At 38.5% G+C, this 16,665-nt stretch overlaps 1 protein-coding gene across 4 annotated transcripts in view; it reads left to right on the top strand.

Annotated features, from left to right (window-relative positions):
• Positions 1-5,291: 5,291 nt before the first annotated feature.
• The window catches only part of STIL (STIL centriolar assembly protein), a 55,007-nt gene continuing 43,633 nt past the window's right edge, over positions 5,292-16,665 (top strand). For 2 of the 4 annotated variants that reach the window (XM_057531418.1, XM_057531421.1), the window contains exons 1-6: positions 5,292-5,538; positions 7,622-7,708; positions 11,486-11,593; positions 13,590-13,702; positions 14,022-14,209; positions 15,164-15,411. In XM_057531418.1, the coding sequence (XP_057387401.1) occupies positions 7,665-7,708; positions 11,486-11,593; positions 13,590-13,702; positions 14,022-14,209; positions 15,164-15,411 (701 nt within the window). In that variant the 5' untranslated portion in view covers positions 5,292-5,538; positions 7,622-7,664. The remainder of the gene's footprint in view (positions 5,539-7,621; positions 7,709-11,485; positions 11,594-13,589; positions 13,703-14,021; positions 14,210-15,163; positions 15,412-16,665) is intronic. The other 2 variants (XM_057531408.1, XM_007164497.2) reach the window with 2 other exon arrangements.

Raw genomic sequence — 16,665 nt, 5'->3', positions numbered from 1 at the left:
CTTTGTTCAAGGCCACAGAGGCAGTAGATAGCAAAGTCAAACTCAAACTTAGCATGTATAGCTTCAAAATATGCATTCTTTCTATACATTACTGACCCTTTATGAGATAAAAAGTTCCATACTCACAAAATCCCTTCAAAGTAAGTTCTGTTACAGATGAGAAGACTGATCTCAGAAAGATGTATAACAAGAGCTATCCTCAAAACCCACTCCTACCCATATGAGTTTATTTATCAAGTACGTTAGGTCTTTGGGGCATATATTCAGTGTATGCATACTGTTCCCAGAGTATAGCTATGTTCCTAGTGAACTCTTGAGGGTCTTGAGAAGTAGGGCCTTGTCACCATTTATGTCCTATTTATCATAATTGTCCTTTAGATATCTGTTCCCATACTTTCATTTTCCCACTCTTGACCACACCTGTTTGCTGGTATGTGCTGTTCATTTTTCAGGATTCAGCTCAGATTTTACTTCCTCCAGGAAGCTCTCTCTAAATTCCCAAGACTGGGTTAGGTGCCCCTCTTTTGTGTTTCTACACCCACTACCACCACCACCACACTTACTCTGTTCCTTGTTTACTTCTGGCCTCACACTGTGGTGTATTGTGTATCTCCATACTAGATTTAGAGCTCCTTGAAGGAAGAGACTATGTCTGATTACTCTTTGTACAACATAATGTGTTACTGTTACAACGTGATTTGCTCTCTTAAGGGAACTCCTGGGTTCTTGGAAGATTCAGAATATATAACTTGGTTGCTGCCACTCAAGTTCTATCTACAATGGTCTTTGGCAAGTACTTCCTTGTAATTCCAGAAATACCTTTCTTGAGTATACCTAGGAACTGGTTTCTAGGATCAGTCTGGGCGATGGAGCAAAGATAGGGCATGTGGGTGGCACAAGTGGGTGGGTGGCAGGCCATATGCTTTGCGTTCAGGACTTCATAGCCATCTGTTATATTGTGATCTATTTCCTGGAGGGATGCTTGGCCCATTACACAGCCTGATGCTTAATGGAGGTTCTAAGATGAAGATTCACGTTATTCAGATTTGCACGGTTATTGCTGTAATGCTTTATCAAAGGAGCTTTTATCAAAGATTCCGAGAGCATTGGTTAAAAGAAACATGGTCTTTTAAAAGCTGATGTGCCAAATCTGGCAACAGACAATATGCCTACCCTCCCGGCAGTGACTGTCAGCTGAGCTCAGTCCATACTGCAGAATGGCAGCCTGACCAGTGAAGGGAGATTGTCTTTGGCAGGTCTTACAGTGTTTTTGCCTGTTAACTTTGCAAGCCTAGGTAGTTTGGTTATGCCTACAGTGTCTTTGTCTGCAAAATCAGGATGATGGTAAAAAAAAAAATCAGTGTGGCCAATACTTACAGAGAATTTACCGATGTGTGTTATTTGCTCATTCTAGGCTTTATTCCAAACAATCCAAGCTCAAAAAATAAGTAAAATAAGTCAACATGACTTGACACATAAATTGTTATTATTACCTCTCCCAAGAGGTTTGAGTCTCAAAGGAATTGTGCATAAATTAACAGATTAACAGTCCCCCTTAAAAATATGATGTTCCTTAAAAGCAAAGCTGTAGTTGTTTTGGAAAAGCAGCAGTCCAGCTTAGCTCAGAAGTGTAAATAGAGAAAGGGAAAGTTGGGTGTTTGGAGAAATTTAGTAAATAAGGGCAGAACCGGTAGCTGATTCCAACTTCCCTGTTCCTGGTGAAAACAATAGCACTTGAATTCCCACGACTAGCCTATTAGCAGGCACATCAGGGTTTATAACACTGAACATTTACCAGTTCTAATCATAAAGAGCATGTCACGTGGTCAGGGACTGAAAGGGAATAAGGAAAAATGAAAACAATTGATATGTTAGAATGTAGAATTTTGGATTAATTTTTCCCTTTACATTTTTTTTCTTTGTAGCATCGTTTATGCGACAAATTCATACATTTTTTTAGAAGTATGACATACTGGAAATGGTTCTCTGTGAAGCAAATTAAAGTGCTTAGAAATTTGAAAAATAATACCGGTAGCTTTTCTCTGTAGGGGCCAATAGCCATAGCAATTCCATGGTGTCCTGAAATGACATAAATATATATAAGCAAGGATCAAAGAATAGCACAGTATATATTCAGTCTATTTAAACTGGACTATAATCTAACAATAATTCATATTTGCTTTGGATAATTACCTCTTATTACCCGCCCCCCCCATAAAATTGTGCCTTCCTTGTTCTTTGCTTGTCATGTCCTTCCAATTCCCCATGCCATCTAGCACAAAGTTTAATGTGTGGTAGATCCTTGGTAGAACATTTGTAGATTTTATTTCACTAAGCTTATTCTCTAATTTAACAAATCATTCCCTTAATCTCTATGTATATACAGCAATGTGTTGCTCATTTATTAACACTGTCAGTTGTCAGTATACCTGGACTAATAATATATGGGCAGCCTTTTAATTGACTTTCACACTTACTATGAATTAACTCTTTTATGATAATGTACAATATACAAACGAGGAAAATCAATCTTAGAGAGTTTAAATGGCAGAATTGGGGCCAGATGCCCAAAGCCAATGCTTGTTACATCATACCATATTTCAAAACAAAATTTTTAATACCTAAGGAATAAGCCCTTTGGACTCCTCCAGGTTGTCCTAAATATGAGGCTGAGTCATTCCAATCCAAAAATGAAGTCAGTAATTACTTTTCATTCAATTCAAAAAATATCTACTCCATCCATAGCATTTAATGTATATCCTGCTTAGAAGTCCAGTGGTAACAAAATGGTTAACTGAAGTCTTTTTGAGTTATTATTAAGCAAAAAAGAAGGCATTTATCTTATTTTATTGCTGTTCAAAAAATTAGCATATACTTCAACTCTCCTCTTGCCCCCTCCTTTCTTTTTTTTTAAACAGAGTTTATTTTTAAGAACAGTTTTAGACTAACAGGAAAATTGAGAATATAGTAGAGTCTCCTCATACCCACCCCCCCGCCACCCAGTTTCCCCTATTATTAACATCTTATATTTAGTATGGTACATTGTTACAATTAACTATCCAATATTGGTCACTGTTATTAAGATCCATAGTTTATTTACATTTTCTTAGTTTTTAACCCAGTCTTATTTTTCTGTTCCATGATACCCCATTACATTTAGTTATCTCTTTAGGCTCCTCTTAGCTAGTTTCTCAGACTCTCCTTGTTTTGATAACCTTTACAGTTTTGAGAAGTACAGTTCAGATACTTAATAGGATTCACCACTGTTGGAATTTGTCTGATGTTTTTCTCAGGATAAGTCTGGGTTTATAGATTATTTGGAAGGAAGACCACAGAGGTAAAGTGCCATTTTCATCACAGCATATCAAGTATACATACTATTGGCCTTGATCACCTGGCTGAAATACTGATGGTCAGGTTTCTCCACTGTAAAGTTACTCTTTTCCCCACTCCTTTACATACTGTACACCTTGGAAAGATGTCAACATGCCCAGCCTACACCTAAGGAGTAGAGAGTTGTGTGTTATGCTTGCCCCTTCCTTTTTGTCTAATTCATATCATCTTACATTTCTCTTTCAGATATTTTAAAGTAGTTCTTAGAAGAAAACATAAATCATGAGGGGCCCACACAAAGTTTTTTTCTTTTACATCCTAAATTCACTCTGTAATCAAATTCTATTGAGTTTACCTTCAAAATATACACAGAATCTAACAACCTCTCACCACCTCCATTGTGGTTCAAGCCATCAATCTCTCCCTTACGTTATTGCAGCAACCTTCTAACTGGTCTCCTTGCTCTGCCTTTGCTCCCTACAGTTTATTCTCTATGTGGCAATCATAGTAATACTTTTAAAACCTAAAATCAGATCTTGTCATTCTCCTATTTAAAATCTTCCATTGGCTTCCAGTCTAACTGAAGAGTGCAGGTGAGTCCTTATAATGCCTTATTTGATCTACCAACACCTCCTCCCTCTTCAGCTGTTGATATTCTTCTAACCCACTTTGCTCAGCACATGCTGGCCTCCTGCTCTTCCTTGAAGATGCCAGGAAACTCTCACCCCAGGGCCTTTGCACTTAATGTAAAGCATTGCAGCCATCAAAGTCTGCCACCTGTATCTCTAGAAAGGACATGACAATTAGCTGCGCAGAGTACACTTGGCTGACAGCCTCTTCTTATGGTCTTCTGGATCTGCCTTAATTTTGTGCTTGCTCTTTATGGGAAGCTCCAGGCAATGACTGAGCACAGCAAGGGTTCTAGTCATTTCTGCCTAATGTGGGACTCCTCCAATGGGCAATCTTTGCTCCAGAGTTCCCCACTGGGTCAGCCAACTTTGTCAGACGTGCATCACTGGCTGAGGCTCTTCCTGTTCTCACACCGGAGCTGAGGAACTCACCAGCATTTCTCTTAAAATGTGTGCCCTAGATTCTAGGAATTTTTCCAGGAAAGCAGAGAATGACACTCTATGGAGCATATATTTCTTGGCTAGTTTGATACATTTTTCAGGATAGTGTTTTCACTCTGTCAAAAGGGTGGATGCATATTCAGAACCAGACAGCCTACAAATGCAGCGCAGACTTCAAGACACTCCCATATTGCTCAAGAAACTAACAAAAGTCTAGAGAAACGTAAGTGACATTTGACATTTCGAATCTGGACTCTGCACTAACTAGCTGTGTGATCCCTTGTTGAATAGGGATAGTAATACCTACGTTGACTGTTAGGACAATCGAATATGATAATGGAGGAGAAGGCTCAATTACCAACAATACTTGTGGAGATAACTATAAATCATCACACTAATACTAATAACATATGCTATATATATATAATACCAATACTATATATAATACCAATACCATACATAATACCAGTTTTCGTTGTGGAGATAAGTATAAATGGCTTATAAATTTGTCACGTTCTTTTCTGCTCAAACAAGAAGGAATTAAATTTTTTTTATGTTATTGAGAGGAGAGGCCGATTCTTAGGAAAGAAACTGGAAGAAATCTAACTTCCCCTCTCTTTTTGTCCAATCAAGGGATTTGGTACGCTTCTAGTCGCCGAGTGAGAACCAGGGCAACGAGCACTTCCGGTTTCCTCTGCTGTCCTCTCATCCGCCAGGCTAGGCTTTCCACTGCGCGTGCGCAAAGCCCGCCCCACCCCGGAACTTAACCGTTGACGAAATTGAAGTGTTTAAATCCTCCGGAACCTAATCCTGGAGCGCGGGTGGCGCCCTCGTTTCTGCACGGAGGCTTGGGATTGGTCGGTATGGCACCGGTGCGGGGCGCTGATTGGCTGGAGCGCCAAGGTGTCGCGGCGACCGTGCGTGACGCCTTCGGCACCTCCCTTGCTCCCTGACGGGTTGGGCTTCTGACCAGTTAGCAGGCGTGGCGCGGACTTCGGTTTCGCGAGCTTCTGTTTGCCGCCCTGGTTCCCGCGACCTCAACGTCCCAGAGGCGGGGCGGAGTCGGCGGAGGCGCTTTTTGGGGCCGACCTCTGTTCCGGCCCAACAAACAAACCTGGACTCGGCGGAGGTTGCGGTGAGTGGGGCTATGTGCTTCGGTTCCCCTGAGGAGCGGCAGCAGGACGGGGGAAAGGAGGGTGGGCAACACTCAGGGCCCAGTGGTGGGTTCAGGCCTCCAGGAGCCTGGACTAATGAAGTGAAGGGAAGCTAGTAGGAGAAATAAATTAAGCGGACCATGAATTCCTTGGGAATCGTTTGTACGTAGGTGTGTGAACGAGGTTTGCAATCGATAACGTGCCGTTTCAAGTTTTTACTGTGAAAATTTATTGACTAAAGCCATGTGTGCTCGGACAGCTACATAGTAAGGAATCAGTTAACGTTTGAAGTTCGTGGTCTACTGGAAGTAATGTATAAACAGCAAAGCGTGAAAATGCTGTGTATGTGAACACAGGCGTTAGTAACACCACCATGGTGCCTAGGAAATGGTTTCACAGAGGAGTTGACATTCGGATTGGATTGTGAAGGATGATGGGGGTTTACCAGGGCTTTCCAAGTAAAGGGGACAGCCGGTGTGCAAAGATACTAGGAAACTGCAAGTAGTTCACTTTGATTGTGTTGTTGGAGGAGTAAATAGGGGTTAAGTTTGGAATAATAGGGTGGGGCCAGATTTTGAAGGTCCTTTTTTCTGTACATAGAGAAGAGCCATCAACTCTTCAAGCAGAATAACTTGATCAGATTTATATAGAAATAATCCTTCTAGCAGCACTGTGGGGACATTTCAGTAAATCTGGTGAGAGCTGATGAAGTCAGGAACTGAGGTAGCAGAGATGGAAAGACAGAATTTACATCGGGGAAGAGAGAGGAAGGAAGAGGTAAGGATGACTTGATGGTTTCTATTATCCAGGGAGAATATGTTTTGCTAGGTATAGGTGTTATGTTTCACTAGCTTTAATTGCTTGTGTGTTACTGTCAGAATAAACTGTCTCGTGTGTTTTTCTAAAATGAGAAGTAGGTCAACATTATCTTTTTACCCTAATGCATAAAGGAAGAGCAGACAGATACGGAGTTTTAAGACTCTTTTGTTTAATGAAGAAAAACGGCACTTTATTACTTCCTAGAGTTACAACTATCAATCTGAATATTGTTATCCATGACAACCAAGTAGCATAGAAGGACTTTAGAGTTTAAAACATGCGTTGCCTGGAAGCTGCGTGAAGTCCAGATACCTCTAACAGGGACTTTTTATCAACCTTACAAGGGCACTTTCAATAGGATTTTGTTCTTATAAATATTTCCAGCTTCTGACTTTAACTGAAAAATTCTTCTAAATGACTTCTGCACCAGCATGAATAACTCTCTCCTTCCTTATCTTGCTTTACACAATTCATTTTTGCTAGAATTGAAGTAGAAGGTACAGGGCCTAAAGATTAACTCTAAGATTTAGTAAAAAGACATAGCAAATAATGAACTGTAAAGAAAGGACTTTGAGGTTTGTATTTTGCTTAGGTAATATTTAGATTTAGATATCCAGTGGGCAGTTAGAAATATGGGCTTGAAACTCAAAAGAGAGGTGGAAGCTGAAAGTTTGTTATATACAGATAGGTGTGGAAACAATTGAGAGTGGATGAGATTACCCAGAGAGGGTATGTGGAGCCAAAGAAACACCGCTGACTTGGCACTGATACAAGTTAGTTTGTGGGTATGCAGCATTTGCCTCCCATCTCCACAAGACTGAAGATTCGTTGACTTTATTATAGACCTGATAAACATCTGGCCCAAATTGTTCCTATTTGCTTCTTTGTGGTTTTCTGAATATTATGAGGCTTTTGGTCAAAACCTCATGCCCAAAATACTGCTGCCCTACCCAGCTCACTAAATTCATACAAGGATCTTGGGGCAGTATCTGTACTTTCCTTAATGAATAGATATATTGGTGGGTTTTGCTGCCTAGAATAAATATTAACATTAATTATACTGAATACTGTAAAGTATGAAAATGATCAGAATCCACAAGCACTTTATCTTATTAATTATGGATGAAGACACTTCACATAAGTAACCTAACTTTGTCTATTATTTTGTTAATATGTGGTTAAATCATGTTTCCTTTTATTTTTTGTTTTTGTCACTCATTAATAACATTCTTTTTACTTCTTTAGGATCCTGAGCATGTGAAATTGAGTAAATCATTCACTAACTATCATGGAGCCTACGTATCCTCTCACAGGGACCCAGATGAGTACCAGGTATAGAAATATTTTTACAAAATGTTTTTTTTCACAGCTGCTCATATAACTTGGGTTGGAATAGAGGGGAAAAAGTAATCTTTAGAACCAGGAAAATCTGGGTCAATATCCCAGCTCTACCACTTATTAAGTGGGTGACTGTGATCAAGTTATTTAACTTCTCTAAGCTTCAGTTTCCTCATCTGTAAATTGGGGACAGTAATCTCTAACAGAAGATAATTGTGAAGGGTTAAATAAGGTTACTAAACTAAAGGGTCTGGGACATAGTAGGCAGTCAGTAAATATTAGTCTCATTTCCTCCTTCCCTTATTTTAGTTTCACAGAGGGTCTTTTTATTGATGAAAAATAGTACCTGAACTTTTGAGGCTAAAGATCACATACATATTTATTTACATCCTAGACAAATGGGAAAGTGGTTGAGTTCCTTCCTTCTTCTAAACCCTAATTCCTTGATGGGAAAAATTTCACATTGGATGTATCAAGTTTCCTACATGTCCCTAAGCCTTTGCCCACTCAAGTGGTGTAGGAAGGAGGGGCTTGCCACCTGTCTCCTGATTTTCTCAATCTGTCACTACTGTGAGGACCAGGCAAATTGGCTTGTGTTATTTGGCTCTTTGGATCATTTATTGTTCTTTTTTCCCCCAGAGAAGAACAATTAATGCTGACGTGTGAATTTTTTTCTTCTAAACTAGAGTTGCATCCATGAGTTACCTTTATTTTCTGTATTATTTTTCTTTGTGCCAGATGTTCTTGATGAAGACAATGGGAAACATGACCCAAAGAGGCTGTCATATTCCTTTTGCTTAATTTTGGCCCTTCTGTTCTGTCCTGTTGCTACCTCTTATTCTTTGAAAATTCGTCAACCTCTGTTCTTCTCTTTAATTTTATTATTGGGTCAAATCCATTCCTTACATTCTAGGGAAGATAATATACTCGTGTGATTTAAACTGATTATTCCTGGTATATTCAACTCTAGTTTTTTAATTCATTTATTGAACTCTGGTTTTCAGTAATCTGTGGGCTTCAGGGCAGCAGTTTTGAATTATTTTAGGTTACAGACCCCTTTGAATATCTGATAGCCATGAATCTCATTCCCTATAAGGAAAAATACTTTTATGCATACATGCAACATTTTGCACCCAATTTCAGGGCGTTTGTGTCTCTCTTGCCTCTAAAGTCTACCTGTATACCTTAGATTAAGAAAAAGACTAATAACGGCATTTATTGAAATCTTGCTCTGCCAGGTTTTGTGCTGAGCACTTTGCATACATTATTTTTATTTAATCCTCACAACAAACCCATGAGGAGTAGGTACTATTATTATCCCCCTCTTTTTTTTTTTAAATGAGGAAGCTAGCATAGAGAGATTAACCAATCCAAAATTATATAGTTGGTAAATGGTATAGCCAGTATTTAAACCTGGAATGATTTCTACTCTGTACTGCAAGGAAGTAAACCTGAAGTAGTGTAGGTTGGGCTTTAAAGGTACAATGGACTACTTAGAGCAAAAAGAAATAGCTAACATTGAGCACTTACAATAAGCCAGGAATTTTTCTAAGCATTTTACGTATATTGACTCATATTCAATATAACTCTACCAGGAGATACTGATGTTATTCTGTTTAACAGCTGAGGAAACTGAGGCACGGAGACATTAAATAACTTGATCAAGGTCACACAGCCAGCAAATTTTGAAGCCAGGTTTCAGACCTAGGCAGTTGATTTCCAGGCTTTGCTTTTAACCCTTATGTCATAGTGCCTCTCACCAATTGGTAAATAATAAATATATTAGATATAGAGACACAGATAACTTGACAGTTGGTCACTTACTACCTTTGTGACCTTGAACAAATTTCTTAATTTCAGACTGTGTCCTCATTTCAAAAAAGGGAGATTAAAAATCCTTATAGATATTATGAGCTCAAATTATATTATGAGACAAAGATTTGAAAGCAAATAGCTAAGAATGTGGTGGATAAAGCACTACATCATTCAGTTTCTAGTAGTATAAGCTTTGAAATCAGCCACAGTTAGATTCAAATTCCAGCTCTGCCTCTTAGTTGCTGTATCAAGTTATAAAAGTTACAGTTTGTTATCTATAAAGTGGACAATAAAGTGTTTCTGGAACAGTTTTAGTGAGAAATATTGTATATGTAAAGTGCCCAGTAGGATGCCTGGTACATAGTAAGTGATCAGTAAATGGACTAATATATATATATTTTTTTACTGCAATTGACTTTTAAAAAAAAAATATTTATTTATTTATTTATTTGGCTGTGCCGGGTCTGAGTTGCAGCACGCGGGATCCTCCGCTGCAGTGCATGGGCTTCTGTCTAGTTGTGGCCCGAGCGCTCATTAGTTGAGGGTACGGGAGCTTAGTTGCCCCGAGGCATGTGAGATCCCCGACCCAGAGATCGAACCTGCATCCCCTGCATCAGAAGGCGGATTCTTAACCACTAGACCACTTGGAAAGTCCCTGGTGCTAATATTTTAGTTGAGAAGTTTTATCAGATGAAACATGAAAGTAAGATCTAGAACAAGATATTCTTAGTGCATGATATGATAAATATTTTTTCAGTTCAACTATTTCATAATCTACTACCATGCAAATGCACTTCTGTAAGTAGCTCACTGTCAGAGCTTTCTTGCTTTAGTTACATGTGATTAAAAACTCTGTGATGATATCCTATATGATTTAACATTGAAACCTTACTTTACATTGCTTGTGTGATCTTTGTGGAGGAATTATTAATGATGTCCTTTTGATGCTTCATTAATTAAATTTATGTGTGGGACTTCCCTGTCCATCCAGTGGTTGAGACTCCACACTTCCACTGCAGGGGGCACAGGTTCGATCCCTTGTGCCTGATGCCACGTGGCACTGCCAAAAAAACCCAAAAAATACACAGAACAATAACATAAAAAACTTACGTGATAGGGCCCAAGATACCAAATTTGAAAACCCTGAGAAGTTTTTGTGCTTTTCATAATTTTTTAAGTATTATCTAGAAATCATGTAGAAATCAGTTCAGGGCTTCCCTGGTGGCGCAGTGGGTGAGAATCCGCCTGCCAGTGCAGGGGATGTGGGTTCGAACCCTGGGCCGGGAAGATCCCACATGCCACGGAGCAACAAAGCCCGTGCACCACAACTACTGAGCCTGCGCTCTAGAGCCTACGAGCCACAGCGACTGAGCCCACATGCCACAACTACTGAAGCCCGCGTGCCTAGAGCCCGTGTTCCGCAACAAGAGAAGCCACCGCAATGAGAAGCCCGTGCACTGCAACAAAGAGCAGCCCCTGCTCGCTGCAACTAGAGAAAGCCTGCGCACAGCAACGAAGACCCAACACAGCCAAAAATAAATAAATAAATAAATAAAATTTTTTTAAAAACAGTCTTTAGAAATCAGTTCAGAAGGATGGATATTATTTTAAATTTAAATGTAAATTCATGGTTTATATTCATTTTTCAGTTACTTAAAGAAGATTTTATAGAATTGATATTCCCAGTTCTTTTTAAAAAGACTCACATGTATATAAATATATATATGGATAGGATAAAAGGACAGAAAGTCATACCTAAATTTTGAGTGCTTATTCTCTTGATAGTAGAGTTACAAGCGATTTTTCTTTCCTTTTTACTTTTTAAAAATATTTTTCAAGTCTTCTAAAATTACAAAAGTAATCTGAAAACCCTATCATTTACAGTTAAACTGTTTCTTATAAAATTTCTACTGTTTTTCATTGTGCTTTGATTTTTAAAAAAAAATTTTTTTTAAGGTTTTCTTCAAGCAGGATGGTGCCTTTCTATTTTCCTCCATCAAAATGTGCGCTTTGGAACCCAGTGCCAATTGGAGATTATATCTACTTACATCTCAATTACCACAGGTATAAAACGTTTCTCTTTCCAAATCAAACCAGTTTAAACAGGAGTCAAAAGAATATGTAAGGCAATGATTACAGTGATCCATTTTTCTTTTTTAAACTTTTCCATTCAGGAGCTCCCCTCATACAAAGTATTCTTTCTGCTGCTTCTTAAATCTGTTCCTTGTGCTTTTGAGAAGTAATCTTAATTTCACAGTTAAAATATTCTGCAAATCTAAAGTTCTAAGTATTATAGGAATTCAAAAGAGACAAAATATAATAAAAACTGAATTTTTCGTCATGCTTCCGCATGGTGTCTTTGAAGAACACTGAGAAGATTGATTTTGAGTTGAATAGCCCATTTTAGAAGGAACATAAAATATTTCGGTATGGCCAGGATCGTGAAAGACATAGAAGCTTAGTCTTCAAGTAATAGAAAATAGAGATCCACTGAGATTTTATATATAAGAGAGTTACTTGCTAAAAGCAGAGTTCTAAGAAGGATAGATCATAGTGGGGAGACCCTAGAGTCAGCCTAATGCGAAATGATTTTCTATAATCCAAGGAATGTAGATTTATTCTGTAGTGGTTTAAGGTGGTATAACTGGAGTCAGACTTCCTGGAGGGTCAAATCCTGATTTTACCCTTTCTTATTTAAGTGACCTCAGTAAAGTAGCCAAGGATCAGTTTCCTTATTTATAAAATGGGGATATGACACTTATTTCATAGCACTCTTGTAAGGATTAAATGAGACAGGCTGTAAAGCAGCAGTTGGCACAGTGCCTGGGCATAGGAGGTAGTCAATAAATGCTAGCTCTTATAAGGGTTTAGAGCAGTGTAGCAGTGTGGAGACCAAGAGGAAAGAATGAAACAAGGTGTTTTGAAGAAATGTATAGCATTTGATGATCAACTGAATAGAGGAACTAAAGGAAAATTACAAGTCAAAAAGTATTTAAGGGCCTCCCTCATGGTGCAGTGGTTAAGAATCTGCCTGCCAATGCAGGGGACACAGGTTCAAGCCCTGGTCCAGGAAGATCCCACATGCCACGGAGCAGCTACGCCCGTGTGCCACAACTACTGAGCCTTCGTGCCACATCTACTGAGCCTGTGTGCCTAGAGCCCGTGCTCGGCAACAAGAGAGGGCACCGCAACGAGAAGCCCACACTCCTCAACGAAGAGTAGCCCCCGCTCACCACAACTAGAGAAAGCCCACGTGCAGCAACGAAGACCCAATATAGCCAAAAATAAATTAAAAAAAAAAAAAGTATTTAAGTTCTCAGAGAAGGATGGTATCATTGACAAAAACAGAGAGTGTCTTGTGGAAGTTTAAATATTTGTCAGACTTGTTCATTCTTTTCTATGTGTCTGTTAACCGATATTTTCTATTGCCATCTTTCTCTGCTGCATTTTGAGTAATTTCTTTTATTCTTCAGCTCTTCTAATTTTCTCTTGAGTTGTGCTTAGTTGCCATCTAATCTGTTCATTTAGGTTTGTAAATGTGGGAGTATACTATATATGTGAAAGATTATTTATAATATATACACACAGTTTATGGAATAATAAATTTGTCTGGTCTTTTTTGATAGTATCTTGTTCCTTACTCATATTTTAGAGTCCCTTTTATATTTCTTTAAACATGTGAATTGTATTTATATTCTGTATTCAATAATGCTAGTATCTGAAGTCCATAGATCATATGTAAACAAACGGATGTGACTATTTCAATCAAACTTTGTTTACAAAAACAGGAGGGCTCATAGGTTCTTGATCCTAAAATTCATAAAATTAAGAATTTTATGAATGCCTGGAGAACAACTATAACTTCAGTGTCTGCTTATTGCAATTCTGCTTTCCAGGCAGTCCTCCTTACCCGCTGCCTTTGACCCTAGGATTTCCCAACAGTGATCTTTCTATACATTTTAAAAGATGTGTATTATATTTTAGGCAACATTTCATGGCAGGAAGGTTTTTTAGGCTATCAGATCCACCACATTTGTAAAAGACTTTTGTTATTTTTTAGAAATCCAAAGCTTGTGGTAACTGAAAAGACCATCCGACTTGCTTGTCGTCATGCTAAGCAGAATAAAGAAAACTTGCCATGCTTTTTACTTGGTTCTCTCACAGTAGATGAAGGTAATATACTTTGAAAAATTATTTTTATGAGTATAATAGATTTTATGTTTACTGTTTCAGTCAATTACTGTAATGTACTTTGGCTAATTTTCTTTACTGTATACCAACGTTATGAAGATGAGTAAAAGTTGACACTACTCATCATAGACTTTACAGTTTGGTCAGGTGGATAAATATATATGTAAGTCATTCTTTTTAAATGAAAGTTTAGTGTACTCTTAGTATGAACAAAATGCTTTCCTGTAATCTAGGCTTGCTTGGTTAATTTCACATTTCATAATTGGCGTGCTATATAATAACTGCTATTTTTGTTCTTCAGATGAAGAAAGTGTGACATTGACAATAGATCGTTTTGATCCTGGTCGAGAGGTACCTGAATGCTTAGAAAGAACCCCTACTGCTTCTCTTCCTGGGGACTTTGTGATCCCATGCAAAATTCATACTCAAGGACTTTGTTCAAGAGAAATAATAGTGCACAATGCAGATGACTTCAATTTAGCTTTTAAGGTGAGATTTGTTGATAATATGATTATTCCTTATTCAACACAAGAATCAAACTATGTGTACTGTGTTATATTTTAATAAACCCATATTTAATAGGTATTCATTTAATTTCTGACTAAATGATGTTGACCTAAAATGCAATTAGATATGGCTTCTGAGGACAGAAATCCTAGGTAGGTAATATGGGTAGCATTCCAGAAGAGGAAGCAACATGACCAAGATAGCAAAGTGCAAGATGTGCTCAGGGTAACATTGAGGGTGGAGATTTTTGCTGGATTTGTGGGCAGTCAGACTTGAGTATTAGTTTGTTTAGATCATAGAGAGCCTTGTCTGCCAGGCTACGGAATTTGAACTTTATCTAATGGGCCATGTTTTTCATTGAAAATTTCTGAAAAGAGGAAATACTGTTAAATCAGGGATGGTTAATGTGATAGGGAGGGCTGACCGAAGTCAGAATAGTTAGGCCATTGCAGTAGTCAGATGTGTATTAGAGGGGGGTGTATTAGCCTATAGCAGAGTGGTGGCAGTGAGACCGGAAAGGACACAGTCTGCATGAGCAACTACAGAGGAAGAACTAACTTGACAATCTGGGGTAATAAGAAAAGAATCAGAGAGGAATGGACCTTAGATTCTCTGAGACTGAGTCAAAGTTAATTTATGCCCATTTTTAGCCACATAATACATATTTATTGAAAGCGACATTCTCCAGTAAGAGTTTAAAATGCTGCTGAGACATATAGGTTGGAAATATGTGATGGAGCTTGGTTTAGTAAATCTTTTTTGCTTTAATATAATTATTCATGTAACCTTTTGGTCACATGGAAGAAATAAGAGAATTGAAATGTTGCAAATCAGAAATTGTTTAATTTTGTTAATGTAAGATATATGAAACAAAACCTTCAGAGATAAGGACAAATTTCAAAGCTTTAAAATAATTGTATAATATTGATTCCTCAGGCTCTGCAGCATCATGTGTGTAGCAAAGATTCCTTGGATTGTGGTAAACTGCTTTCCCTAAGAGCTCATATCACTTCCAGGGAGAGTTTGGACACTGTGGATTTTGACTTGGATTGGGCAGCAGTAACTCTAGCAAATACCTTTAAATGCACACCTGTGAAGCCCATCCCCATTATTCCAACAGCTCTGGCAAGAAACTTGAGCAGTAATCTGAATATTTCTCAAGTTCAAGGTACCTATAAATATGGGTAAGTAAAAGAGCTATTCATCCAAAATTTTAAATATTTGTCACATTAGTATATTTTCATGTTATTCACATAATATGAAATAATTGTTTGGTCAGTTTACATGCCTGAGATCTGTGGCAGCTAGATAAATAACCAAGGAAGGTAAAAAAATTGTTAATTTTTGCTGAATATAGTTTTCTGATAATGAGCCTAATGGAGGCTGGAGAATTATTTATAATATGCAGGGGTTTTAAAAAAATTAACTTATTTATTAATTAATTTATTTTTTGGCTGTGTTGGGACTTCGTTGCTGTGCGCGGGCTTTCTCTAGTTGCGGTGAGCGGGGGCTACTCTTCATTGCGGTGCGCGGGCTTCACATTGTCGTGGCTTCTCTTGTTGCGGAGCACAGGCTCTAGGCACACAGGCTTCAGTAGTTGTGGCACGTGGGCTCAGTAGTTGTGGCTTGCGGGCTCTAGAGCTCAGGCTCAGTAGTTGTGGTGCACGGGCTTAGTTACTCCGCGGCATGTGGGATCTTCCCGGGCCAGAGCTCGAACCCGTGTCCCTTGCATTGACGGGCAGATTCTTAACCACTGCACCACCAGGGAAGCCCCATAATATGCAGTTTTAATTGTGAATAATGAGCACTGCAGATAAAGGAGATTATTAAATTATAATGTATAATACTCTTGCTTACCAAATTGTCAACCACTTGAGGGTGGAGTTTCCTCACATAGCTGAAGCAGCATCCTCTCTAGCTTCCTATTAACGCTCTTAGATTCTTAGGAAATGTAAGCCAAATTGCTTGCTTTCTGATCCTCAGCAGGGCTGCTTCCCTGAATCCTCATCCACTTTCTTTATCCATTGTCTACTGAGCTAAGTCAGACAATGTAAGCACCAACTGCTTTAAAGTCTAAGCAATTCACTTCTGGCTTCCTTTCCCACTGACTCCACCCTAGTTCCTGTTAGGTCTCTAGAGCTGAAAATGTTTGGCAAGGTAAACTCAACTTCAAGTCTTGTCTACCAAAAATGCCTCTTCAAAAGAGGATAAGAAAAAGGATTTTCTTTTCAGAGGGTCCCTGGAACAGCAAGAAAAGTTCCCACATGCTGATCAGAGCACCTTTCTGGTTGGGGTGGCACAAAAGAAAAAGCGTTGCTATATTCCAAAATCATGGAATGGTCAAAGGTGATAGTGATTAAAAAGTGTTTGAATTAAATTGAACATTTAATTCTCTTGGAGTAATAAAATACTTCTCAATTGGTACATAGAAATTTGTG

Source organism: Balaenoptera acutorostrata, chromosome 1 (assembly GCF_949987535.1).
Source record: "Balaenoptera acutorostrata chromosome 1, mBalAcu1.1, whole genome shotgun sequence".
In the NCBI taxonomy this organism is placed as follows: Eukaryota; Metazoa; Chordata; class Mammalia; order Artiodactyla; family Balaenopteridae; genus Balaenoptera; species Balaenoptera acutorostrata.
The sequence above is the reverse complement of the archived record's forward strand: the minus strand, read 5'-3'. Positions and strand labels throughout refer to the sequence as shown.